This window comes from Balaenoptera borealis (assembly GCF_965194805.1).
Source record: "Balaenoptera borealis genome assembly, chromosome: X".
NCBI lineage: Eukaryota > Metazoa > Chordata > Mammalia > Artiodactyla > Balaenopteridae > Balaenoptera > Balaenoptera borealis.
In genome coordinates, this window is record NC_138881.1 from 19032487 (window position 1) to 19059829 (window position 27343).

The following is a 27343-nucleotide window of genomic DNA, read 5'->3' on the forward strand; positions in this document are numbered from 1 at the left end:
AGAATGCTGACAGTCTCTAATGGACTAAAATTTGATACCACTGACAAATGGTGCAGATGAAACCACACAGTGGATTAATTACTCAACAGATAAGTTTTTAAAAACTAATTTCCTTTTACTAACTAGTTGCCTGTAATGTTGGATTTTAGCTGATAATTTGCAGGGTATACTTACTGATTGTCAGCTGAATTCTATCCTTAACACTTGCCCAGGGTGAATCATACTATGAAACCTGCATCCCTCCCCCATACATCCCAGCTAAAACACAAGAGGTTATGGGAATTTGGGGATACAGGCCATTATATTCATTCAAATGCCCATAGGGAACAAAGTCATTAGGGAAGAAACAGTCAGTGGCCGAGAATGCTGTCTCTTAGTCAGCCTTTTGAACATGCAGTCGGGTAAGAAATAGATGAGGGGGGAGGTTTTTTCCTGGCTTGTTAGTGATCTCTGCGGTAACTGTAGATTTTGAGTGCAGCAGAAATCACACAATGGAAATACCACTTCCAAAAGGCAGTTAGAATCAAAGTGCTGAGTAGGAATCCGCAGTCTTTACTGCAGTCAGGGAACTTGCAAGAACACCAGATTTTGGAGCTAACTCCAGTAAAGCATTACTCATCAATAACAGCTAGACACCATTCATTAGTTTACGATTGCATAAACCAAATTCTAGGTAAATATGAGCCTTCAAACATAATAGGAGTTTATAGAAAGTGTTTTTGTAGATTGAAAGAGTTCTTTAAAGATAATTTAGGGACTTCCCTGGTGGTCCAGTGGCTAAGACTCCGTGCTCCCAATGCAGGGGGCCCGGGTTTGATCCCTGGTCAGGGAACTAGCTCCCACATGCCGCAGCTAAGAGTTCGCACGCGACAACTAAAGATCCCGCATGCCGCAACTGAAGATCCTGCACGCGGCAGTGAAGATCCCGTGTGCTGTAACTAAGACCCTGAGCAGCCAAATAAATAAATTAAAAAAATGTTTTTTTTAAAAAAAGGTAATTTAAAGATAGCAACAACATGGATGAATCTTAGCAGACATAATACTGAATGAAAGAAGTCAGAGGCAAAAGAGTGCATACTATGTGATCCACTCATGTGAAGTTAAAAAACAGGCAGAACTAATCTGTGGTCAGACTAGTAGTTATGCTTGGAGGTGCTACTGTTAGGGCACACAAGGGAGCCTTCTAGGTGCTGGAAATATCCCATGTCTTGATCTGGGTGGTAGTAACATGGGTGTATACATGTGAACTCAATGAGCTTTACATTTTAAATGCGTATACTCTCTATCAGTTATATCTTCCTTAAAAAGTTAAATTAAAAAATAGTTTGAAAAGCTAAGTATTGGTAAATCTTATAGTTTGTAGGAATTTGTAAATTTATAGGAATATACGACCCTATATACAATTTATAGGAATTGTAGATCCTACAGTTTATAGAAATTTGAAGATATTTTGAAGATTAATAGCATTTGTCTGGTTCTAGTCTCGGCTCTGTTAATTTCTTTGGAAATTTACTTAACCGTTTTGGGCTTCAGTTATCTCCCTGTAGACAGATTAAATGAATGCAACATCATATCAAGCAATATACTGATACAGTTTTATCCAGAACCTGTTGATTTGTAAGAATTAAATGACATGGACTTTGACATATCTTTTTCAGGGTCAATGGTGCAGTTAGCAACTTTGAAGAATTCCAGAAGGCTTTTAACTGTCCATCCAATTCCACGATGAACAGAGGCACGGACTCCTGCCGACTCTGGTAGCTGGACTGTTGGTTTATGCCATCCTGAGAGAGTTGTGCCGTGCTCATCACCTACTGCTTTAGGCCTCTGTTCCCCTGAGGATGTTTACTTTTGACGCATCTTCATTACTTGGGTATTGCTTAGATCTAAACAGTATCTATTCAGAGTTGTAAGGCTTAAAAAAATGGAATATAAAAAATCGAATCAAGTATGTTTCTTTAGAAAACCAAACCAACAAAAATAAGTCCCTAGGCTGCTTTTGTTAAAATGCTGTCTGCTGAATTGTTGCTGTTGTCCATTTTAGTGTGTAAGCCACAGCTAAGTGGTACGTATCATTTTAATCTACAGCTTTGCAGGGGCCCTAAGTAGAACGTATCCAGAAGAAAATTCAGCCTATTACGCTTGCAACCCTCAGTGATGTGGACATGTGCGAGGATACCCGGGAGGTCTTTCTGCACTGTGGAGCGCATTGTGAGATTTCACACATCGTCATTACGTAGCATTGATTAACTCTAAGGTAGTTAGATTAGAAATATGTTGAATCCTCATTTTACAATATTTGATGAAGTTCTTGCCTTCAGCTTTGGAGTCTCTTGGCATGGAAACATGCCTCACGGCTTGTATCTGGTGTAGCTTATTGCCCTGTTCAAGTCAGCATGAGCAAAGCTGGCAGAAAGGCTGCTTGGTAAAGGTTTGAGTTCATCAAATAGAAAGACAAGGTTGTATCTGTAAGTCCCAGAAGAAGCCAAAACGCCTAGTCACGCAACAGCGGGGACACTAAGAAATGACATCTCCAAAATTTGATCTAGTCTGCCCACACCTTGGCGATTATGTCGTCTGCTGGATACTTCTCTTCAGTCCAATTCCTGGTGGTCTTGTTATCCTCATATATGTGCATTCTCCTGTTTCTGAAATGAGTAGGCATCGAGAAAATGATTTTCTAATTCCCCATTAGGAATGTATGGCTTTCCTTCCCCTTTAGTGCAAAGGGACAAACCCCACATTGAGGAGGGCGCGAAGTGGCTCAGTTCAAGTTACCTCTCTTTTAAAAAACCTTTTTGAAAAATTTCTTGATTAAAGACATTTTAGAATCTGTTGATTGAATTGAAAACTCCCTTCATAGTCCAAAGAAACATAACTTTTACTCTTCAAGTCTTCTTCTGAAGAGTCTGTAAGAAAGAGCAGCGTTAACGTTTGTGATCGTCAGAGCTCTGTCCTTTCGAGTGAACTGCTCCGTCTCTCATTAGAGAGCGTGTGTGGAGGATAAAATTGTAACGGCCTTCAAGTGGTTACCTGGCATTTTCGGTTTCTTAAAATAGCCATCCCCCCTTCACATTATTCCTTGTACATGTGGTTCTAGGTTAAGTAGGCCAATAGGAAAATCTCGGAAGCAAAATGACAAATTCAGGCTAACCACAGGAAGCCATTTTACATCCCTGGGATTTGTCATTTAAAAAATAAAATTATATATATATATATATATATATATATATATATATATATATATAAAGTGTGTGCCATGTCCTTTTGTAACCATGGGAACTTAAGAAGGGAGAAAACTGCAGGGGCACCGTCATGAGGAAAACAATTACACTGCGTCAGTCAGAGGAGAGTGATTTTCCCCTTGACTTCCTCCTCTCTGAATAGATAGACTCCTGAAGAGCAGCTACCTTTTCCTCCTTAACCATGGCTTAATGTGACCTTAGTTTGTATTTTGAAAACAAGCAGTTACTGTGTCTTTTCTCCAGAGGAATCATTCTGATTTGGTTTAGACTTAGAAGATTCTCCTTGTTTTTTTCCTGTATCTGGACATATAAAATCAGCTGAGATTTTTAAGGCCTATATGAATAGCATTTTCCTTCTAGATTTCTCTTTTTAAATTCCAAATAAACACATTCCTGCAGGTCAGAGAAAGTGTTTGATAAAAGCATAGAATTATGAGTTTGGAAATGGGACTCGTTCAGTCACTTAATGGTTTAGGAAAACTGGTTGGGGAACAGTTGGGGCCCTCACAGTTTCTGAATGATGTGGCTACTTTGTCCTGACTAACTTTACCTGATGTAACTCAACTACACTGAAAGCTGTAGATAGGATGGCTGTTATTAAAACAAACTCAGAGCAGCCCAAATCATCACTACTAGCTGGAACAATATTCTAGTAGATTGAATTTCCAAATACATGCTCATATTTAAATTTTCAGAGTACATTCTTATTGTCCCTTCTCTTCAATACAGATTAGTATAAAAGAATCAGACACTGATTAAGTGGTAGAGGGAGGAAGGTAAAATGCAACTGGAAGGGAGGGAGAAAAAGTAGGGAGAAGCTGGCCTAAGAATGTGACTCTGAAGAGAGCACAGGATTTTGGCAGTCCTTGCCAAGCACATCCACTGGAGTAGAGCCATAAAGTTTTACAAAAATAATTATGCTAAATTAAAAGGAAATTAGATATTGGATCTCAGACTAGGACTGCCAGAACAAACTTCTCTGATTCATATACCAGATGTTCTGCCAGTGAACTATTGTCTGGGCAATGGAAGGAATTAGGTTTTTTTGGGAGATTCTCCTGGATTAGTCAAGGGTCTTATGTATATAAAATGATCTTGTTTGGGCTTATCATCGTTGCCCAAAGTTTCCTGAGTTTTTTAACCAACCACACAGCATTGGCCTCCTATTTCCATTTTTTTTCCTTTTATGAGATGGACTTGGAAGTGACTACTGCAAGCTCAGGATTCATAAATTATCCTTGAGTTTATTCAGTGCCTTTCCTCAATGGAGCTGAAAGCACAGCACATAAATTTTATCTCATTTAGCCTTGGAGCATCACTAAGAAGCAACTAGGAACTATGGCTTGCCGCACAGGTTATTCTTGTGCCAGAGCAGTGGAGAGGTTTGAAATTGCTTCTCAAGTATCCCAGAGTCAGGAAAGGCAGGGCCTTTGTTCTTTGGGCTGCTGACCTTTGCATTAATCTTCATCCCGTAGATTACCCTATTTCTGAATACATTTATTCCATCAGTATTTCTGTAATCACTTAGCATTTGATAGGCTTCTTCCTTGATATTTTTAACATAATGTCTCAGTTGCATGTTAAATTATGGAAGAATGTATGATTATTTCAAGCAACAACATTCTCATTGCCAGTGGCAGTGCCCCACTGGTTTGAAGAAAGGTGTTCTTGGATTATGCATTTCTTATCTAAATGGTCATTGTATTTTCTTCCCCTACTTGTGAAACAACGTGAGCAATCATTTTAAGGACAATAAAAAGTTGAAGATATTGTTTCCTCTCTTTTTAAAAATAATATTAAAATCTGTTACATTGATTAACATATTCAGTTCTGTTTTAGACCATATTTGCCTAAAAAGTACACAAAGCACTGTAGAGGACTAGGTTTCTTGGTTTAGGAAAGTGGGATTTGAATGCAGTAACTTTCTCTGTAGACAATGAGAGATTTGCGAGGTGGTCATTGTATTTTCTTCCAGAATATAAGCAGATGTGGTTTATTGCTTATGTAATAATATTCCTATTGAGGACAAGAGAGGTTTCTGAGGAAATTATCAACCACAGTACGGCTGGTCTTGCAAAAGTGACAATGAACATTACAGTTACTGTCGAACCAAAGAATCTCTATGTGCTATCCCCTTTCTTTAACAATCGAGTCGATTTATGGTCACTTATTCAGTACATAGTAACTGACCACCATTATATTTAAATCACTGAACTAGCTGTATTTAGGCAGACCATATGCAGTCTCAGGGCCTCAGTGAACAGTCTGGTCTAACATGGGAAACAGATATGTAAACTGCTACAGTCACCCTATTTCATGACAAGTGTGATGAAATGCAAGGACATCAGGTTGTGGTTTGGTGCACAGAGAAGGAATTATTCAATTCTCCTCCGGTGGATGCTGTCGGAGTTCTCCCTGCCGAGATCCCAGTCCTTTTACCAGGCACCTAACCTCACCTTCTGTGTGCTTTGCTTCCTCATTGGCTGTAGATCTCTAGGATGGCTGCCCTCATACTACTGGAGCCTCTGTGCCCCATGTACTTCCAGAGAACTGGACGTGCCTGGAGTTTATATTTCCTGGCGACCTTCGGACAACGAGTGAGTGGTGCAGGACAATGAAAGCCTGACTGCTTTGCCTGGGTCTAGACAAATCCAGAGGCATATCATAGAATTCATACTAAGTTCTCTGGGGGGCATTTTGGGATTAGTTTGGCAGCGCAAGTAGAGTCCCCTGTTGATTATTTTAAACATCTTTCTGACACTGATATGTTCTGAGATGTGGAAAAGTACTCGTTTGTAGTAGGTGTGCCATAGTGTCCATGTACAGGTGATAGACATCAGACAGACTGTGGAGCTGGTAGGTAGTAAGTGTCTGAGTATGGCCTGTTAGTGCCCCTCTTAGAGAGTCTACTCTAGTTTCTGAGCTGATCCTTGAAATAAGAAGCTGGTGGAGGGGAAGAGGCTATGGAAGGTATTGAGTGGAAGGTTTGGTCTAGTCCAAGGAGTTATCTACGTCACTTTTGCTCATATTCCATTGGCTAGAGCTCAGTCATATGGCCAAACCTAACTGCAGGGGAGGCTGCGACATATAGTCTAGCTGTGTGCCCAGAAAGAAGAGGAAATGGGTTTGGCTATTACCTAGCGATACCAGCCACACCTTCTAAAGTAAAATACCGGCCAGTATCTTGGAGCCCTTCTGAATTTAGGAAATTGTTTTTGAGCACAGCACAATGAAAATTTTAAATGCCACTGGTAGCCTGGAGTTTATTCTGTAGGAGTCTTTTTAATTAACAGTTTAATTGGATAATTTAATCCCCTTTAGAATTGGAAATATGAAAATGAAAATGAGATAGTCCCTGTGATCTGACAATACTGTGCTTTAATAAACACACCAAAGTGAGCCCGGAAATGAGCACCACAAAAGCATTACCGTAATTTGTGATCAGTGAAAGAAAACCTGATCTATAATTTTAATTATTTATAAATGGTTTAGCTACATGTTTCATTTGAATGTATATTTTGTTTTGTTACTTGTCTCAATTAGGAAGGTAACTGAATATAAGATTATGTGGCTATGCCGTGGATTTACAATATGTTCTAAGCTTTTAAAATATATCCCACTGAGAGGGGAAATAAAATATTTTTTATGAAATAACATGTGCTATGTCTTCTAGGATTTTTAGAGGATTTATATGAAAATTATGGGAATTCCCTGGCAGTCCAGTGGTTAGGACTCTGCACTCTCACTGCTGAGGGCCTGGGTTCAATCCCTGGTCGGGGAACTAAGATCCCACAAGCCATGCGGGGCAGCCAAAAAAAAAAAAAAAAAAGACCTTTAAAAAAGAAGAAAATTATTTTTACTTCTCCATTGATTAGAGCTGAGAAATGCTATTCTTTATATTCATGTTTTTTTTTTAATTTAAAAAAATTTTTTAAATTTATTTATTTTAGGCTGCGTTGGGTCTTTGTTGCTGTGTGCGGGCTTTCTCTAGTTGTGGTGAGTGGGGGCTACTCTTCGTTGCGGTGCGCGGGCTTCTTATTGCGGTGGCTTCTCCTGTTTTGGAGCACGGGCTCTAGGCGCACAGGCTTCAGTAGTTGTGGCACGTGGGCTCTAGAGCACAGGCTCAGTAGTTGTGGCGCACGGGCTTAGTTGCTCCGCGGCATGTGGGATCTTCCCGGACCAGGGCTCGAACCCGTGTCCCCTGCCTTGGCAGGCGGATTCTTAACCACTGCGCCACCAGGGAAGCCCTATATTCATGTTTTATGCTTTCTCCACTTAAAAGAAAAATCGAGGCTCAGAGTCCAAGAAACAAAGATGAGTGTCCATGTGCAAGCCACAAAAGTACTGTTCGAATTAATTCTGGCTTGAGATGCCACTTTACAGAGGAAGAAGCACTAAGTGATTAAGTTAAAATCCCCAATGTAAAAGCTACCTAAAATATTAGGTATCACTTATGCTGCCACTTAGGCTGAAATGTCTGCATATGTCCTGAGCAAAAAGAGCAGTATAGTTTACCATTTAGAACTGAACTCCATCAATTTCCAAACTGATTTAGAAGAGAAGTCAGTGGAATCTGTACGCTGGTAACGGTCACATGACTCTCCAACCCCAGTGACATTTGACGAATGAAGAAAATAACCCAGAGAAAATTTATTCCAAGATTGTTCGGGCATTTATAAATGATTGTTTTTTTGCCTAAAAAATGATCATGATGAAAACAGCGAACATTTCTTGACACCTACCATGTCGTAGGCACTCAACTAGGGTCTTACATGCCTTATAGCCAGTCCTCACAATAACCTTGCAGATACTTGTTACTGTTTCCACTTCACAGCTGTGCAATACTTGTGTGACTTGCCAAGACCACATTAGTAATTGGAGGAGCCAGGAATAAAGTCATTTTTGTCTGATTTCAAAGCCCATTCTCTAATGCTCTACTGGGCAATTGGAACAACGTTCCAAACCTGCTTTTGACCTGTGAGTTACTGAAGATTTCAGGCTGTGTTCTGTAGTCATCTGTTAGAAAAATGTGAAGGAGTCAGTTTACAGGTGTTTGTACCTGATGATAGTTCCATCTTGAGTCCTTCAGAAAGCTCTCCAGAAGCTGCTCTTCACTGATAATGCTAGCTACCATTTAGTGAGCATGGACCATCGGCCCGACATCCACTAGATGTTTTATGTATATTATCTAATTTAATCATTAGGATAACTCAGACACCTATTGTTATCCCCACTTATAGGTAAGGGAACAAAGGCTTGGAGAGATGAATAACTTGCCCATGATTATTTAGCTAGCAAGCAACAGGGCCAGATTTGAATCCATTTTTAATCCATGTGGTCCCTTAGGCAAACATATAGCTGTGGGGACCCCAAGTCCTAGATTTCTGGGCTGGGATGTCCCAGTTTAGTTGGTAGACTCCCCCTCAGTTTACCTGTGTTCAGCCCTGTGATTGCCTGTGCCCTCTGTGTTCGGTCTTCTGAAACCAGATTGTCTCCAGGTCACTTTCTCCAGAGAAAACCTTTGTGAGTCTGCCTGTGGGTAGCTGAGAGCCTGTGAAAATTAAAGACTTCCAAGCAATCACCTTGTTCATAACCCCATCATGCATACTGACATTCACTGCTACCTACAGCTTCCAAGGCCTGAGGCCTTCTGGTAGTCTGCAGGGCACTTCAGCTTGCTTCTAATAGAGGGTCTATTATTTTTGCCCATGTGGCCTTTTTTATATTTTCAGTATCCTTTTTGTGAGAGGGAAAGTAGATCCATATCTGAGTAACTGGAAGTCTATGTTTTGTTTTCTAAAGGGAAAATGCACCAAAAATTTATTTTTTTATTTTTTTTTATTTTTGGCTGTGTTGGGTCTTCGTTTCTGTGCGAGGGCTTTTCTCTAGTTGTGGCAAGCGGGGGCCACTCCTCATCATGGTGCGCGGGCCCCTCACTGTCGCGGCCTCTCTCGTTACGGAGCACAGGCTCCAGACGCGCAGGCTCAGTAATTGTGGCTCACGGGCCCATTCGCTCCGTGGCATATGGGATCTTCCCGGACCAGGGCCCGAACCCGTGTCCCCCGCATTGGCAGGCAGACTCTCAACCACTGCACCACCAGGGAAGCCCCAAAAATTTATTTTGAAAGAAATGCTGCTATAGATACAGTTCTACTGAATTATTGCCTTCACCCAGCAACATCTGTAACTAAAGAGTCTAAAGCTTCCTTTAAACTGCTGAATATTTGGAGGTTTCATTTTACGCAGAAGCCAATCCTATTTTTTCTTAGTCATTTTAATAAAACAAGCATGCATGAGCATTTGGTATTTTCCATTTCTCCTAAAGCCATATAACTCAGTCTTTGGAGAATTCGTTTGAGGTGAAAGGAATGTATCTCTGTCCACCTTCCAGAGTTGCCTGGGAATGTGTCTAGGAGAATGCTAGGGTGGATTTGTTACGAAAGCTCCAGAGGAAATTTTTACTTATCAACAAGGGCCAAGCACAGTCCTTGGAGATTCACATTTCAACTCTCATTTGCACACACACAACAGGCTCCGGCGCAGATTGAGTTTGAGTTAGTGCACATAGCTTGTTGGGAGGAAATCAATCAAAAGCCTTTTTAAGCATAAATGGTTCTTTAGGAACTGAAAGCTGAGTGCCTCAATTTTATTGTAAGCATTGAATAAAAACCATCTTAAAGCATTCAGCATGTTAAAACTACAAACACGAGTAATAATGAAGGTACTCCCTCACCTAGGTATGTTGGTGATATGTACGAAGTAATATTTGTTATAGAATAAGAAAATTCGACTGTCATTTAAGATCTGCCTACAATACATGAGGCAGAGTGCTAGCTGTCATACTGGATTTTGATTAATCCAGGACTTTGGTGACTTTAACCCCAGAGTTCACAAGCAATATTATAATAACAGAATTGTCATTCCAGTGTTTTAAAACCCTTCAGTGATCTTTCCATTGCAGTTACAATAAATCCCAACAACTTACCCTGACCTAAAGGCCCTGCATAACCTGGCTCTCCACTTTTCCATTGCCATGTCTCCATTGCATTTTTTCCTAGTTACACTGGTCTTCTTTTTGTTTCTCCAATTTACTAAGCTTTTTCCTCTCTTCTTAGTCTCAGAGACTTTACAGCTTTGCCTGAAATAGTTTTGCGCGTCTTTCATATAAGCCTGTTGAAGTTAGGGCCCTTTACTTTAGAGTCCGTCCGCTCACCTAGCTTACACCTCCCTAGATCTAACCACAGTTACCAGTGTTCTTTTCCCTCCCCTCCTCATCTTTTTTGGCCCCTGTTGATAAGTAAAAATTTCTTCCGGAGCATTCATGACAAATCCACCCTAGCATTCTCCTAGACGCATTCACAGGCAGCTCTGGAAGGGACACAGAGATACATTCCTTTCAACTGAATTGTCCAAGACTGAGTTATATGGCTTTAGGAGAAATGGAAAATACCAAATGCTCATGCATGCTTGTTTTATTAAGATAACGAAAAAAAAACTAGGATTGGCTTCTGCATAAAATAAAACTTTCCAGTATTCAGGTAGGAGTGTCCCTAGGATGTTGAGGAAGAGCAAGGAGGCTAGTGAGGCAAGGAAGAGTTAGGGACAAGGTCATGTCAGAATGCAAAGTGGCATTCCGATAGTTGATGGTCATGTAGACCATTGTAAGGATTCTTGTTTTCACTCTGTGTGAGATGGGAAGCCGTTGGAGACTTTTGAGCGGGAAAGTGACAAGATCTGCCTGCTGATTTCCAGGATGGTTCTGGCTGTGTTGAGACTAGACTGTGGGTGAACAAGGGAAGAGGTAGGAAGACCAGTTAGAGGCTGTGGCACTCATCTGGGTGAGAGATCATAGTGGCTGTGTCTAGGAGAGTAGCTGGGGAGGTAATGAACGAATGCACAGTAACAACATTTAAAAAAGAAACTCTTTTATAGTCCGGAACCTTAAACTCTCCAAGTATTTCTTTTTCATTTGTCATTTTCCATGTTGCTCCCTGGATCCATGCACGATTATATGGTATAATCTTAGAGCATTATATGATTTTGCATGATTTTTTTTCATTTAATAGTATTGGCATGCATCCATGGTATTTAATAATCTTCCATTTTAATGGCAGCATAATAATATTCTTTAGAGTTTCAGTGACATTTTATTCAACCATTTCTTTATTGTTAGAAGTTTATTATTGATTTCATTTGTAACTATTGTAAATAATACAGAGATAAATATCTTAATGTGTAGAGTTTTTTCCTTTCCTCTTGATTGTTTCCTTTAGAATAAATACTTGAGAGTGAATTTACTTGACCAAAGGGAGCATGTTTAAGCTTTTGAAATATAGTGACAAATTGCTTTTTAGCACGGTTGTATATATGAGGGTACATACTTCATTTTACAACAGAACTGGAGCAGGAAAGGGTCCTATCCATAAGAAAGTTATGGTATACTGGAGGAAGTAGATGTGTAAGCCAAAAACTGTAATAACAAGCATAATGAAGAACAGTATAAGAAGGTGCCACGTTTAGTAAAACCTGGTAAGTTCTAGGTGTTATTAATTTCAACTTTACTAATACTTTGCATCTATTAAATATATAAAAGTGTGACTGGTTGTTTAATTTTAGTAATTAGCTTTTTGGTTTTTACTTCTCTTGATGTAAATTACCTGCACATCAATGCCTTTTGCCCTTTAAGCTATTAAGATCTTGTTTTTTTCTTTTCAATTATATGAGATTTTTATTGCTTATTATTTTTAGTCATTAATTGAAACAGAAAAGTTCTGTTGCTATGCTCTGATCATTGTTTTGTACTTTTGCAACTAGTATTCTTTTTTTCCGTGCTAGAAACTTTTTAAAAATTTTATTTAAAAAAATTTTTATTGGAGTATAGTTGATTTACAGTGTTGTGTTTCAGGCATACAGCAATAGTGTTCTTTTGTCAAGTAGTGGAGAAAGGGCAGAGTGCTCTGCTTCGCACGGTTTGCCTTGTTGGAATAAAGCTTTAGACAAAGGAGTATAAAGATACTTAATACAAATTTAGGAAGAATACTATGTTAAATGCATATCAGTTAACTGAACAAATATTTATTGAACCACTTGCTAGATATTATTCTAGGGCTGGGAATACAATGATGAATAAGAGCTCTAACTCCTAATTATTTAGTGATTTAAAAATTACTTAACAATTCATAAGGAAAAGTAGATATGTAAATAACAATTTCAGCAGTGTAGTATATCATAGAACAGAGTTGAATGCAGGGTTCTTTGGGCATAGGACTGGATAAAAACATTTCTAGAGCTAAGCAATGAAAGAATTACAATGTCCTCAGCTGTGAAATCTAAATAATAATAAACTAATAAGGCAGACAACTCAATAGGAAATTGGGCATATGACTTGAACTTGTACACAAAAGAGGATATCTGAATTGCCAACAAATATATGAAAAAGTGCTTAAACTTCACTAATCATTGAAACCATAATGTGACTCATTTGTATACCCCTCCCTGCAGAGTGGCTAAAATAAAAATGGATTTAGACAAACAGAACTCTCATATAATACTGATGAGATTATAAATTGGTATGGCCACTGTAGAAAACTATTAGGCCAGTATTTTCTAAATGTAAATATGCGTGTAACCGATGACCCAGCAATTCCACTTCTAGGTAGTAATAAGTTGCCATCTTAGTAGGTCGAAAATGGTTGAATATTGGCAATTTCATATTGTTCAACCTAATGTTTACCCAACAGAAATGCACGCATATGTTAACCAGAAGACATTGTAGAAGATGTTCACAGAAGCACTAATATTTGTAATAGTTCAAAACTGGAAACTACCCAGATGCCCATCAACAGTAGAGTAAGTAAATACTTGAATATTAGTCTACAATAACAATGAAGAAACTACAGCTACATACATATGTTTATCACAAGCATGATATTGAATGAAAGAAGCTGAATTTTATGATTCTATTTATATGAAACAAAAGTATGCAAAACTAATCTATGCTATTAGAAGTCAGGGGGAATGGTTGCCCTTTGAGTGTTAGTGACTGGAAGGTCCCACAAGGGGGCTTTTGAGCTACTGGTAATATTAGGTTTCTTGATCTGGAAGGTATTTACATTAACAATTTGTACACTTTTATATATGTATATTTCACTATAAAGTTTTTTAAATAACAGTAAAATAAATACAAGGAAGTCCATGTAAGTTCTGATTTTTTTCCCCATGATAACTACTTTGATGCTTTTTGAGGGAAATAATGAATATCAGATGTTTTCAAAAATCTTTTCTTTGCTTGTTTTTTGAACGCTTGCTTTGCTGGCACTCTTGGGCAATCCTGCAGTTGTCATAGGAATGTACGTAAGAGACGAGACTGGGTGTGGGGTCTCTTGGAAGAGATGAAGCTGGACCTGAGTTTTGTAGCATCCATTGGAGACAGCCAGGGGAGCAAGCAGAGAGCAGAGAGTTCCAGGCAGAAAGGCCAGGCTGCTGGAAAACAAGATGAGGGAGAAAAAACCTGTTGGGAGGGACTGGAAATGGCTTATTAGAGCTGGAGCTTGAAGAGTGGCTGAGGAGGGGTTAGCGTTAGGCAAGATAGTTTGGCAGAGACCAGATGGAGAAAGGCCTTGAAGGACTAGGCTGCTGAGTCTGGACTTGATCCTGTAGGCATCTGGGAGCCACTGAACAATTTAAATCAAATCATTGGCACAAATAGATTTCTGATTAATGAAGAGTAAGCTGGTGATGGTGTGGAGAACACTCGGAGAGGGGTAAGACTGAAGCCTGGGGGACCAGTTAAGAGGCCACTGCAGTAATCGAAGGGAGATATGACGTGCTGGTGGCATGGGATGGAGACGTAGGGATAGATATGAGAGCTCTTGAGGAGACAGAATTGTTCTGACGGGACTTGGTAAATTGATGGGTTTGGAGTTGATATGTAGGCATGGTGCTACATACATAAAAAGGTAAAACCTTTCATTCAATAAATAGTGAAACACATACAGCCTTCTTCCTGTCTTTTTTTCCCCCTTTAACACCTTCCTACAGTTACATAGGTCAAAGGATGTTGCCGTGACAAGGAAGAGAAAGCTTACCAGCTACTTACCATTGCTTCTTAGAATGAAGACTCAATGAAACATTTCATATTTTTTCAGTGGAGAATCAGGTAGGTCATCTTGTGCACTAGCACACAAACTTCTTGATTTTGCCAAATAAGCCAGTCAAGAGGGAAATGGTAATTTATCTGAGAAGCCCTGTGTTAATGCCCTTCTGGAAATAGAACAAAAGTGGTACCTATATACATTGTCATATACTATTGTAAACAAAAGACAATTTGTGCATGTATTTATATGATTATATAGGTAGAAAAATATGTATACACATATGAATAAACATACCCATATGTATATATACACACAAACATATGCACACTAGGAATTTATACAACTATGTAATACCCTTGAGATATTAGATACAGAGATTATCTAGGTATATAAAGAATAACAAAGTTTTATTTAATTTTCTCTTTATTTTTTTAATTTTTTAATTTATTATTTATTTATTATTTTTATTTTTGGCTGTGTTGGGTCTTTGTTTCTGTGAGGGCTTTCTCCAGTTGCGGCGAGTGGGGGCCACTCTTCATCGCGGTGCGCGGGCCTCTCACTATCGCAGCCTCTCTTGTTGCGGAGCAGAGGCTCCAGACGCTCAGGCTCAGTTGTTGTGGCTCACGGGCCCAGCTGCTCCGCGGCATGTGGGATCTTCCCAGACCAGGGCTCGAACCCGTGTCCCCTGCATTGGCAGGCAGATTCTCAACCACTGCGCCACCAGGGAAGCCCTCTGTCTTTTTAAGCATAATATTTGGGTGGGAGAGGATCTGGAGGATATTTTCCTTACTTTAATTACCTCATTGCAATTCCTTCCTTTCAATTTTGGTTTTTATAAATGGGAACACTATATTAATCCATTCTAATTAAAAGCCAGTCATGCAACCCTTCAGTTAAAGAAACAATTTTTAGTCTGCCTTTGATATCATTTAGTCAGAAATTGCCTGTATGGCTTTTGGAATTATCACCACTACAGCGCTCTGGTGACCACTGGGGCAACAGCTTTACTTGCTGATTTTATTCTAAAAATATCAGGCATTGGCCAAGTGCTTTTGCTCTGGAGAAAGGTTCAGAGCTCTTCCAAGGGTGCCTGACAGAGTGCAGAAATTTCTATTCCTGCAGTAAAAGAAGAGGGAGAGTTATGCGGCAAGAAAAGCCCCAAGTTCACCTTCTGCTTGGCCACATAACACCTCTTCACCTTCCGGCTGCCAGAGGAGCTATGCTATTCTTAGCCATCTCCTGCGAAGGTAATTACACAAAACCCCTCTGAAACCCATTTCCGTATTTGTCCAAGAAATGTTTGTGTCTTCTGTAAATCCCCGGTGCTGTAACTAAGCCCTTGGCTGGGTGGGAGGGCAGCCAGGCTTCCTTTCCCCAACAGAGCCCTTCCTGTACCCGAAGACAGTTAGCTCATCATCAGGCCACCCTCCTTCCCCTTCTCCAGACTGAAAGTGTTCATCTTTAGCTTTTTCTTGTCTTTCTCCTTCTTGGTATTTCTACGATCCCTTTCCTTTTCACTATTGCCAAGCACTTTTCAGAACTGGACCTCCTGCTATGCAAAAAGCCCAGTTGACCTTGCTCTCCAATTGGTGGGGAAAAGATAGAGTTAAACAGGGTCTGGGGGAGCAACAGAGAAAGTCAAGGCAGGTGCCTCTTGCCCGCAGCTGTGGAGTACAGTTGAGTCATGGATCAGAAAGCCCAGATGTCAGTACAAAATCAAGGCCCCCAATCCGAGGTAGCATCCTCAAAAAACAAAGCCAAGTCCAAAGGTATTGCTGATCCAGAAACCCAGGGAAAATCCAGCAGAATTGCTCAGTGAGGGGAGCAGCCTGGACGTGGGCTGGGGTAGTGAGTGGGTAGCTGCAGCCTTAAAATTCAAGTCTTAACTGTCATGGGGTGGGGAGGGGTGGGTATCTCCCAAACGGTTGAAGAATTGATCAGTAGTGAGGTCAGGATACTGTTCTGATTACCTTTTCAGACCAAGACAGAATTCCTCCACGTCACTAAACATAGGCCTCAGACCCTCTGGTGGACCAGGGCCAAACTTATGAGGATGTTGACGAAGCAGATGTGGTCCATGCCAAATGGTTCCTTCCTAATTGGATCATGTGATAGTCTTTTGGGCTTGAAAAGTTGGAGTCATTTCCCTCTCCCTCCTCTCCATTGCCAGTTAGTCCCATTAAGTTAGTCGCCAAACTCTGGCCTTTCAGCGTCTCCCACATGCTCGTTTCCTTTGGTCTCTATTTCCCACTCAGACCTGAACAACCTCAGTCCTGAACTGTGAATTGCTTCCTCATAGGACTGTCTGATTCCTGTCCCAGTTTGCCAATCTACACTATGCTCTGTTCCCTTTCTTTTAAATCTTTATTTGATGATTTTGAATTGCCTAGAGGGATAAGTTTATACTCCTCGTTATTCCATCCAGACCCTTCAACATTTAGTCCTAAACTCCCTTTCCCAACTGTATCTCCCATCTCTTCCGTATGTGAGCCCTCGATTGAGTCAAGCGTATTGCCCTTGAACAATCTGCTTTCCGCATCTGTCTTTGTCCATGTGGTTCCCTAGTCCCTGTCTTCTATGCCCATTTAAATTCTATCTTTAAGGATGCAGATCTAGTCTTAGTTCATCCAAGAGCATCTTGGCCAGAAGTTCTCTACGTCCCCAGAATTCGTATAGCACTTCATGTCCGTTTCCCTCATCCAACCCTGTACGGTACCAGGCTGTTAGCTGGCCTTTCACATGTGTGTATTGACTTCCCTGTCTAGAGTTTTAAATACTTTGATGGCAAAAGTGGGCTTTTGGTGGTAAGGATATCACTCTAAACAGCTTAGCGTTGTCCTGAAGGTTGTGCTTTTGCTGCGGATTCAGTGTAGTTACAGTGCTGCAGTGCAGTGACTCTCAATATTTTTCAAAGGCGAGGGTCACTTTGTTCCCTTCTCATTGTCAAAAAAATTTTTATCTCCCACATTTACGTCCTGATTCATTGATTGAAATTTTTAAAAACATAATGATCAAAGCTTTTGTGCATTTGATGATGCTTTACAATGGAATTTTGGGTATAGCAACACCCACATGTATTTGAAAATAAGTAGTGTGGTATTTGTAAGATGTTTTTATTTATTTGGTCTGTAGATAATTCTTAGTGAGCACGTGGTTTTGCTGACCCTAGCAATAAGAGCGGCTCCCCTTGTGTCCTGCTGCCCCGTTATTTGGTCACGTCATCACTATCATTATCTCGCAGGGCTGCTGTGAGGATTAGACGAGATACCGTGTATCAGGTGCATGGCACGATGCTTGGTGTTTAAGTGATCCCGACCTTTCTTTCCCTTCTCCTTGTCACCATCAGCTAATTTTGAAGGTGAGGAAGTTCTGGGACCTTCTGGGCAATTTGATTTGGATGGGACTGAGTTTGGGGGAGTGAATGTGGGGAAGGCAGTGTCTCTCAGAGGAAAGGTGAAAGAGCATTAAAGATCACCTAGAGGAGCAGTTCTTAAACATTTTACTCTCAGGACTCCCTTCCCCTCTTAAATATTATTGAGGACCTCAAAGAGCCTTTGTTTATGTGGAATATCGAGAAACTTAAAATATTTATTATTTCATTTAAAAATAATAAGCCATTACACACTAATATAAATTACACATTCTTATGAAAAATATATTTTCCAAAAGAAAAAAAAAGTCAGTGAGAAGAGTGGCATTGTTTTAAATTTTTACAAATCTCTTTAAGATCTAGGTTAATAGAAGGCAGCTGTATTCTTACACCTGCTTCTGAGTTCAATTTGTGTGATATTTGGTTCTGGTGAAATTAAGGAAGAAAATCTAGGTTCATACAGATGTATTGTTGGAAAAGGGAGGGGTATTAGAATAGCCTTTCAGATAATTGTGAATATTCTTTGAAATGAAACCAAACTCAACAAATGGTAGTTTCTTTTTTTTTTTTTTAATAAATTTATTTATTTATTTATCTTGGTTGCATTGGGTCTTAGTTGCTGTGCGGGCTTTCTCTAGTTGCGGCGAGCGGGGGCTACTCTTCATTGTGGTGCGCGGGCTTCTCATTGCAGTGGCTTCTCTCGTTGCGGAGCACGGGCTCTAGGTGTGCGGGCTTCAGTAGTTGTGGTTCGCAGGCTCTAGAGCGCAGGCTCAGTAGTTGTGGCGCACGGGCTTAGTTGCTCCACAGCATGTGGGATCTTCCCGGACCAGGGCTCGAACCCGTGTCCCCTGCATTGGCAGGCGGATTCTTAACTACTGTGCCGCCAGGGAATTCCCTACAAATGGTAGTTTCTTAAAGGTTAGTTGCAATATGGAATCTGAAACAGCAATGAAGTTTTCATACACTGTTAACACTAACATCTACTTCTGTCTTGATTTTAAATGGGTCTTTTAATTATGTATGATTTTGTAACATCAACCATTGGTCATTTGGAAAATATTGGTTCACTGAGTTATGCAGAACTCCCAAGTGTTGACACATTTCATTATACAGTTTCAAAAAATTACATTCATTATTAATTACCACTGATCTCATCAGATAAGTCTTTAGTACTGGGAAGCTGCCAGGATCGTGGCAGATACAAGATTTTCAAAATTTTAATTTTCATTCAAAAGCTTGAATTTTATAATTGGCAACAAATACTGTCAGTTGTTTTTCTTGAAGTGACAGGCTAACTCTGTTCAGTTTTGAGAAAATGTCTGCCACATACCCAAGTTTGAATAGTCATAGTTTGTCAGTTGTTCTTTCAAATGAAAATAATGTTCCACACAAAAAAGCAGATAGTTTACCTTCCAAGTCAGATGATGACATAAATGCTTTTCCTTGAGATAGCCACTGTACTTTGGTATGCCCCCAAAGTACTTCGGTGTACTTTCTTTCCGTTTTGTCACACAAAATATGAAAAAGATGTGTACTCAAGGGTTGAGATTTAATAAAATTAATATTTTTTAGAGCTTCATCACGTACATTCTTAAATGAAACTAGCATTTTCTCTTTACTGTGTGGCAGTAAAAAATACAGTGACTACTAGGATAGTTTGATACCACTGCCTTGCTTCGTGCTAAGAAGCCAGCAGTTTTATCCCCCATTGCTTTTCATGACAAATGTCAAATGGTGGAAAAGCAAATAACATCTTAGTATTATTATGGAAATAGTTTTGACCTCCAGGACCCTCAGAAAGGGCCTTGGGAATCCCTAGGGGTCTGTGGACCACATTTTGAGAAACACTGCTCTAAACTTTTGCAAATGGCTGGCCCTCCCAGGATGTAAAATATAGCTACCGGCACACGTGGGAGGAGAGCTGAAGTCTTTTTCACACAGGGCAGTTTGCCTTACTTTTTGGAACCTGAGATGGACTTTTTATTTGTTTGCAGAACTGAAGGCATCTGGCTTGGGAACATGATTATTCTCCACTCACCTTTAAACTGCCTCAGCTCTTACTAAGTCTCTGGCAGTGATATGTTGATTATGTGAATTTAAAGCCCGCAGGAGCCAGGGGAATGACAGATCAGATTCCCTTAAATGAGAAATAAAATCCAGGAGCCTGGCAGCGGGACTTAAGGCTCCTGCTCCTGCCGACCTTTGGTATCATTCTGGTAGAATGACTGCTTCTGGGCCAGATGGCATGTGGCTTAAGCGGAGATGTCTCAACCTGTTTACTAGCATTAATTGTGCACGTTGATACTTCTTCATTGTGCAGTCCATGATTCTTCATCGTCACCCTCACTTAGATTTTTTTTGAGGCAGCCGAATTCTAACAGGCCTCCATGAATCCAAGCAATTTCAACAGGTCCTATTTCTCTTAAATCTCCAAACTCAAACCTTTTTATATCCAATCATTGTTACAGGCAGACAGACACCGAATCTCTCTTTTGTCAATCGAATTTAAGTCTAGCAACTTTTAAGAGCAGTGAGATTGAAGGACAGAGTCTCTATGCCCTGAAGGAGGTGGCTGAATGGAAGCCCATTTAACTTTTTGTTTAAAGGCACTAAACTAAGGATCAGTTTGTAAAGGCAGCTTTTCTAGTGTGGCAAAGTTAGCTTCTCAAATCTGATGTGGATAAATGGAGGGTCAATACCCTTTATCTTATCAACAATTTCACCAAAAAATATTTATTAAGGGCTTTCAGGTCAGGCTTCTCAGCTATAAACAAGCAAATACTCCTAGCAGAGCTGTCGGAACCCACTTCTGAGGGTTGTTGCTCATTAGGTCAACTTCAAATTATTTTAGAGATAAATTCTGAGCTCCGCTTTTGAGTCCCGTTAACTTCTAGACAGCTTGCACCCAGGAGCTGCTTTGGTTCACCACTTTGAAGTTGACCTAATGAGCAACAAAAGTAAACTTAGCCAACTAGGAAAGAGAGCTGGCTTTTTTTCACCCAGGGTTATGTGTAAGGACAGCATTCTGTCATATGAGAATGTCACAGTTCAGACAGAAGAACACTAGTTCCAGGGAAGAAGAGAAAATAAGTTTGGGATATTTTATTTGACAGGCTTTTTCCCCTTTATATTCATTGTTTTTGAATTATATGCATACCACTAACCCACACCTCGCCATACAACCTTCTTAAAGAGCCTGCAAACAAGTCATTGTAATTGTAAAACAGGAACATTTGCATATGCCTTCATGCTCTAAATTTTAGGTTTTACTTAGAATTTTGGTTTATTGCTTACAATAGGGGCAGAACATCCATGGCTTAGTAAATAAGAACCACTTTGACTTATTAAAATGTACTGCTTTTTTTAAAAGCCAACAAAATTTCAAATTACCTAAAATTTAAATCAACATGTAATAGGAGGCTTGGTTTGAGAGAATAAAGCGTGTTGTCTTTAGAGTTTAGGCAGGTTAGGAGACTCCAGGAGATGGGCCCATGAGAAATTTATTTGCATGAGGAATGAAGTTGCCTCCTGGGAGTGAATGAATCCTAAGAGAAGATAGCATTGCTGGAATACTGAAACGTTTCCAGAACTAGGGGAGAGTGTCAGAGGTGAGTGGCATTGTATACTCAAATTTAAACCAGCTACCATGAGCTAGCACTGCCTCAGTCCTTACTAGGGGAGTGATAATTAAGAGCAAGTAAAAACTAACAGAGCAATTTCAGGAAAATCTCTTTAACACATTGGCAAGTGTTAATCTGAAGTGCTTTGTAGCCCATGTAATAGAGTGAAAGAAAGGAGGGCAAGGAAGTCCATTTATCTTCTTAGACTACACAGCACCTTCAATGTTTCCTTGTTCCCTTGCTGGCGCAGCAGTGACTTTGGGCATTAGTGAGCACTGGTACCTTTGGTGGGTATCTGGGCATTGTTGTGTTTTCACCATTGGTGTAGCCAAGAAGCAACACCCCAACAAGCCAGGGAAAAGGAAACCAACATAATTCCCTGTCACCATGTAAAATGATAATTGGACTGGGGATAGTTTTCTGTTATGTTAAGAACTTCTGGGAATAAGCAAACTTACCTACTTGTTCCAGGAAGTACTTTTTCCTGAAAGATAAAATGGTGAGCCAGCCAAAAGAGTTTACTTAACAAGAATAACATATTGCCCATTAATACTCATGTCAATATTCTCAATTCCCTGTGCCTGCCAATCTTTAGGTGTCATGTTATAAAATCTGCGCAATTCTCTTTGCAAGACCTGCCCTAAAATCACCCAGCCCAGCCCCTAATATCCTATCCTGCCATCCCTCTTCTGAGACACCATTTAGACTCTGTTAAGGTAATATTCTCCTATGTTGCACTAAGTCTAAAAAACTTCGATTGATCAATGTTTTTTGTTTAGTGTTTTTTGGGGAGACTTGACAGTCAACATAGCCAAAAGGGTGAAGGTCTACACATTCAGGAGAGACCCCCCCCGCCCCCACCTAAGGTGCAGAGGAGCCACAATTATGGGTGGGGTGGAGCCAAGTAAATACCATTTGTTGCTATTTTTGTGGTCCAGTTTCTACTTGCGGGAAGGTGAGACCTGGGGAAATTTGGCTTAAATACCCATAATCATTCTTTAAGCACGAACAGCAAATGTCTAGCACTGTCAAATTACCATGTTCACTACTTTTTACATGATTTTTCCTTGATAAGATACATACAGTGCTCCCTTCCTCCAAAGGTGATTTTACATTCATTATATCATGACAAAATCTTAGAGGTGTGTGTATGCCTGACTACATACATATATGTACACACACACACACACACACACACACACACACCATGAGCAATTTAAGGCAGGTTACAAAAATGCAGTGGGATAAAAATAAAGCTGCCCCAGAAGGCAGCGCTCTAATAAGCTGGGAACGTATTCTTTTGGCTGCTGCTGCGCTCCCCTTCCCCATTCCCATCAGTCTCTTTTTCCACAGGTAAAGGCCGCTTTCATGGCACATGAAGAGCAGCCTTAGCAACCTCAACAGTGAAGCTCTTTCCCCCTTGTCCAAACTATATCTGACTCCCTCACCCAAGTAGTGAGATCGGGTAGGGAAAAGGAGAAGAAACCCCTCGGAAGTCAAAGCTACAGAGAGGGGGTTGGGATCTGATCTAATCTGATCTAACTCTCGCCTCCTGGGCTCGGCGAAGCTCGGGGAAGCTCGGGGAAGCTCGGGGAAGCTCGTGCTGCGCATGCGGACTCTGATTTCCGCGCCCAGGTGCCTTCCTAGCCGAATAGCCGAACACGGATCCCGCTGACGCTGACTGTGGGCCACCACGCGCTCAGAGTTCTGGATTGTCCGGTGGCCTTGAGGGTCGAAGACGAATTCCTTTAAAGCTCATTTCTAAGCAGGTGAATAAAAGCAGTCTGTGTCTCATATTCCTAGGACTATGAGTGGGTCGCCTGCTGGTGAGAAAGAATTTGAACGTAATGGAGGAGGGTGGTATGATTGTAAAGGGGGTGAGCTATTGGGAAGAAAGAAAACATTTCCTGAATGCATTTGGGAGGACTTTAAGATAAACATCATAGGTGCAAAGTTTGATTTACCAGTTCATTTCTGTGACAAATGTGTGATTTGCCTATTAAAATCTATGGGCGTATAATTCTGTTCAAGTATGCTTTTTGCTATGACTGTGCTAATTTATATGAAAGAAAAGGAGATAAGATATGACCAGGCTGTAGTATTCCTGTGCTGCGAATTGAGGAGCATACACGAGGTTCTGTCTTCATGTGTAGCGCTGGCCAAGAGTGCAGGAAAACTTATTTGTCTCAGAGAGAGTTAGAAGCTCATATCAGCTACCGCCATAAGACAGCTAAAAAACTTTAAGTGTGCTCCGCTTAAAAAAGTTCACCCTCGTATTGCTTCACCAACAACTGAAATCCCTGAAATGCTGCTAGACCAGGACCATATGAGCCATATTCCCCCAGAGTTGCCCAGCATTATGTCCCCATCTCCTGTGCAGCGTGTATCACACAAGCGCAGTATCCAGCCACGCGAGGATCTTTATGCTCCTCCAGCAGAATTATTGCCACCCCACCTCCTTTGCTCCATCAGGAAATCGTTAGTATTTCAACAAGAGAATACAGCAATTTAATAATCACCCCTATTCAGGCTGACTCAACTTCTGATGCCAAAGAACTATCACCTCCTGCCCCAGCACCGGCTCACCATCATCCTGAATATCAAAGTCAACCAGTGGTATTGCCCCCTTATATTATGCCTCCAGAGGAACATGCACTACCCCCATCTACTCCACCACCAGTAAGCCATCCAGTGTCATATTCTCTCCCGGATTCAGGTGCTCCTCAGCTGGTCTGTAGTCAAGTGCCACCTCCACTCATGACTTCTGGTCCATCACCAGTAACTTCTTCCCCTGGATGTATTATTGCCCTGGTGCCACCTTATATGAATCCTTCTCCGCCAGGATCTCCTCTATCTCATAATGGTGGTCCACCTGTAAGTGAATTCCCTTCTGACCATCAGAATCCTAACTCTTTACCCCAGTTCACTGAAGAACAAGAAACTCTGAGCCCTCCGTTTATACAACGGTATGGAACAAATCCTGGTATGTGACCTCTGTCGAAAGGACTTTCACCTCTTTCACCAGCGCAAGGTCCACCTTCCCCAACCCCACTTTTTGGATCTCATTGCTCAGATCAGACAAGATATAGACCATATTCACATTGACAGTAGCGTTTTGAACTGAAGAGCTGATGAGGAAAAAAACCTTAAATGTAGCCAACTTTTCAATTAAACCGTGTTTTGGGAAGGAAAAGCACCTCTTACAGAGATAGTAAAACACTTAGGATCTTGACTCTTAAAATGATTTTAAACCTTGGCTTTAGGATTTATTTCAAGTTTTATACTACAGAGTGGATAAATGGCTCAGTGGAGCATATCTGTATTTTAGCAACTTTGTTCCTTTAGTGTGGTAAATTGACTCAGAGGTGACCTTTTATAATTTGAGTTCCTGAAATAAATTTGCATTGTTCCCCTTGCAAAAGTTTTGTTTTTGTTTAGGTTTTTTCTGTGACATATTTCTTTAACCTGTGTAAAAGGATTAAATTTCAGTATGGTTGTAAAAATGCTATTTTTATTTGAATTTAAGCACAGTCACACAGTTTTTTTCCTTCCAGTTTTATTGAGATATAATTGACATATAGCACTGTATAAATTTAAGGTGTACAGTGTAATGATTTGACATACTGTTTTTTTTTTTTAACATCTTCATTGGAGTATAATTGCTTTACAATGGTGTGTTAGTTTCTGCTTTATAACAAAGTGAATCAGTTATACATGTACATATGTCCCCATATCTCTTCCCTCTTACGTCTCCCTCCCTCCTACCCTCCCTATCCCACCCCTCTAGGTGGTCACAAAGCACCGAGCTGATCTCCCTGTGCTATGCGGCTGCTTCCCACTAGCTAGCTATTTTACATTTCGTAGTGTATATATGTCCATGTCACTCTCTCACCCTGTCACATCTTACCCCTCCCCCTCCCCATATCTTCAAGTCCATTCTCTAGTAGGTCTGTGTCTTTATTCCCGTCTTGCCACTAGGTTCTTCATGACCTTTTTTTTTTTCCCTTAGATTCCATATATATGTGTTAGCATACTGTATTTGTTTTTCTCTTTCTGACTTACTTCACTCTGTATGACAGTCTCTAGGTCCATCCACCTCACTACAAATGACTCAATTTTGTTTCTTTTTATGGCTGAGTAATATTCCATTGTATATATGTGCCACATCTTCTTTATCCATTCATCCGATGATGGACACTTAGGTTGCTTCCATGTCCTGCCTATTGTAAATAGAGCTGCAATGAACGTTTTGGTACATGACTCTTTTTGAATTATGGTTTTCTCAGGGTATATGCCCAGTAGTGGGATTGCTGGGTTGTATGGTAGTTCTATTTTTAGTTTTTTTGTTGTTGTTGTTATTTATTTATTTATTTATTTATTTTTATCAGTCATCAATTTTATACACATCACTTTATACATGTCAATCCCAATCGCCCAATTCAGCACACCACCATCCCCGCCCCACCGCAGTTTTCCCCCCTTGGTGTCCATACGTTTGTTCTCTACATCTGTGTCTCAACTTCTGCCCTGCAACCCAGTTCATCTGTACCATTTTTCTAGGTTCCACATACATGCCTTAATATATGATATTTGTTTTTCCCTTTCTGACTTACTTCACTCTGTATGACAGTCTCTAGATCCATCCACGTCTCAACAAATGACTCAATTTCGTTCCTTTTTATGGCTGAGTAATATTCCATTGTATATATGTACCACAACTTCTTTATCCATTCGTCTGTTGATGGGCATTTAGGTTGCTTCCATGACCTGGCTATTGTAAATACTGCTGCAATGAACATTCGGGTGCATGTGTCTTTTTGAATTATGGTTTTCTCTGGATATATGCCCAGTAGTGGGATTGCTGGGTCATATGGTAATTTTATTTTTAGCTTTTTAAGGAACCTCCATATTGTTCTCCATAGTGGCTGTATCAATTTACATTCCCACCAACAGTGCAAGAGGGTTCCCTTTTCTCCACACCCTCTCCAGCATTTATTGTTTCTAGATTTTTTGATGATGGCCATTCTGACCAGTGTGAGATGATATCTCATTGTAGTTTTGATTTGCATTTCTCCAATAATTAGTGATGCTGAGCATCTTTTCATGTGCTTCTTGGCCATCTGTATGTCTTCTTTGGAGAAATGTCTATTTAGGTCTTCTGCCCATTTTTGGATTGGGTTGTTTGTTGTTTTGTTATTGAGCTGCATGAGCTGCTTGTAAATCTTGGAGATTAATCCTTTGTCAGTTTCTTCATTTACAAGTATTTTCTCCCATTCTGAGGGTTGTCTTTTGGTCTTGTTTATGGTTTCCTTTGCTGTGCAAAAGCTTTGAAGTTCCATTACGTCCCATTTGTTTATTTGTGTTTTTACTTCCATTCCTCTAGGAGGTGGGTCAAAAAGGATCTTGCTGTGATTTATGTCATAGAGTGTTCTGCCTATGTTTTCCTCTAAGAGTTTGATAGTGTCTGGCCTTACATTTAGGTCTTTAATCCAGTTTGAGTTTATTTTTGTGTATGGTGTTAGGGAGTGTTCTAACTTCATACTTTTACATGTACCTGTCCAGTTTTCCCAGCACCACTTATTGAAGAGGCCGTCTTTTCTCCACTGTATATGCTTGCCTCCTTTATCAAAGATAAGGTGACCATATGTGCGTGGGTTTATCTCTGGGCTTTCTATCCTGTTCCATTGATCTATATTTCTGTTTCTGTGCCAGTACCAAACTGTCTTGATTACTGTAGCTTTGTAATGTAGTCTGAAGTCAGGGAGCCTGATTCCTCCAGCTCCATTTTTCGTTCTCAAGATTGCTTTGGCTATTCGGGGTCTTTTGTGTTTCCATACAAATTGTGAAATTTTTTGTTGTAGTTCTGTGAAAAATGCTATTGGTAGTTTGATAGGGATTGCATTGCATCTGTAGATTGCTTTGGGTAGTAGAGTCATTTTCACAATGTTGATCCTTCCAATCCAAGAACATGGTATATCTCTTCATCTATTTGTATCATCTTTAATTTCTTTC

The 27343-nt window shown here is 40.3% G+C and overlaps 2 protein-coding genes across 5 annotated transcripts in view; both read left to right on the forward strand.

Moving 5' to 3' along the window:
* PHEX (phosphate regulating endopeptidase X-linked) overlaps positions 1–3218 on the forward strand; it is a 196099-nt gene extending 192881 nt beyond the window's left edge. For all 4 annotated transcript variants that reach the window (XM_082375621.1, XM_082375623.1, XM_082375622.1 and 1 more), the window contains one exon: positions 1659–3218. In XM_082375621.1, coding sequence (XP_082231747.1) covers positions 1659–1761 — 103 coding nt within the window. In that variant the 3' untranslated portion in view covers positions 1762–3218. The remainder of the gene's footprint in view (positions 1–1658) is intronic.
* A 2525-nt stretch (positions 3219–5743) lies between these two features.
* Positions 5744–26617, forward strand: CBLL2 (Cbl proto-oncogene like 2; the record flags this gene model as incomplete). Its single annotated transcript, XM_082377806.1, is given in 5 exon segments — positions 5744–5842; positions 22987–23107; positions 23110–23315; positions 23318–23416; positions 23420–26617. Coding segments are annotated over 5 exon segments (681 nt in total). The 3' UTR covers positions 23576–26617.
* Between the last annotated feature and the right edge of the window lie 726 nt (positions 26618–27343).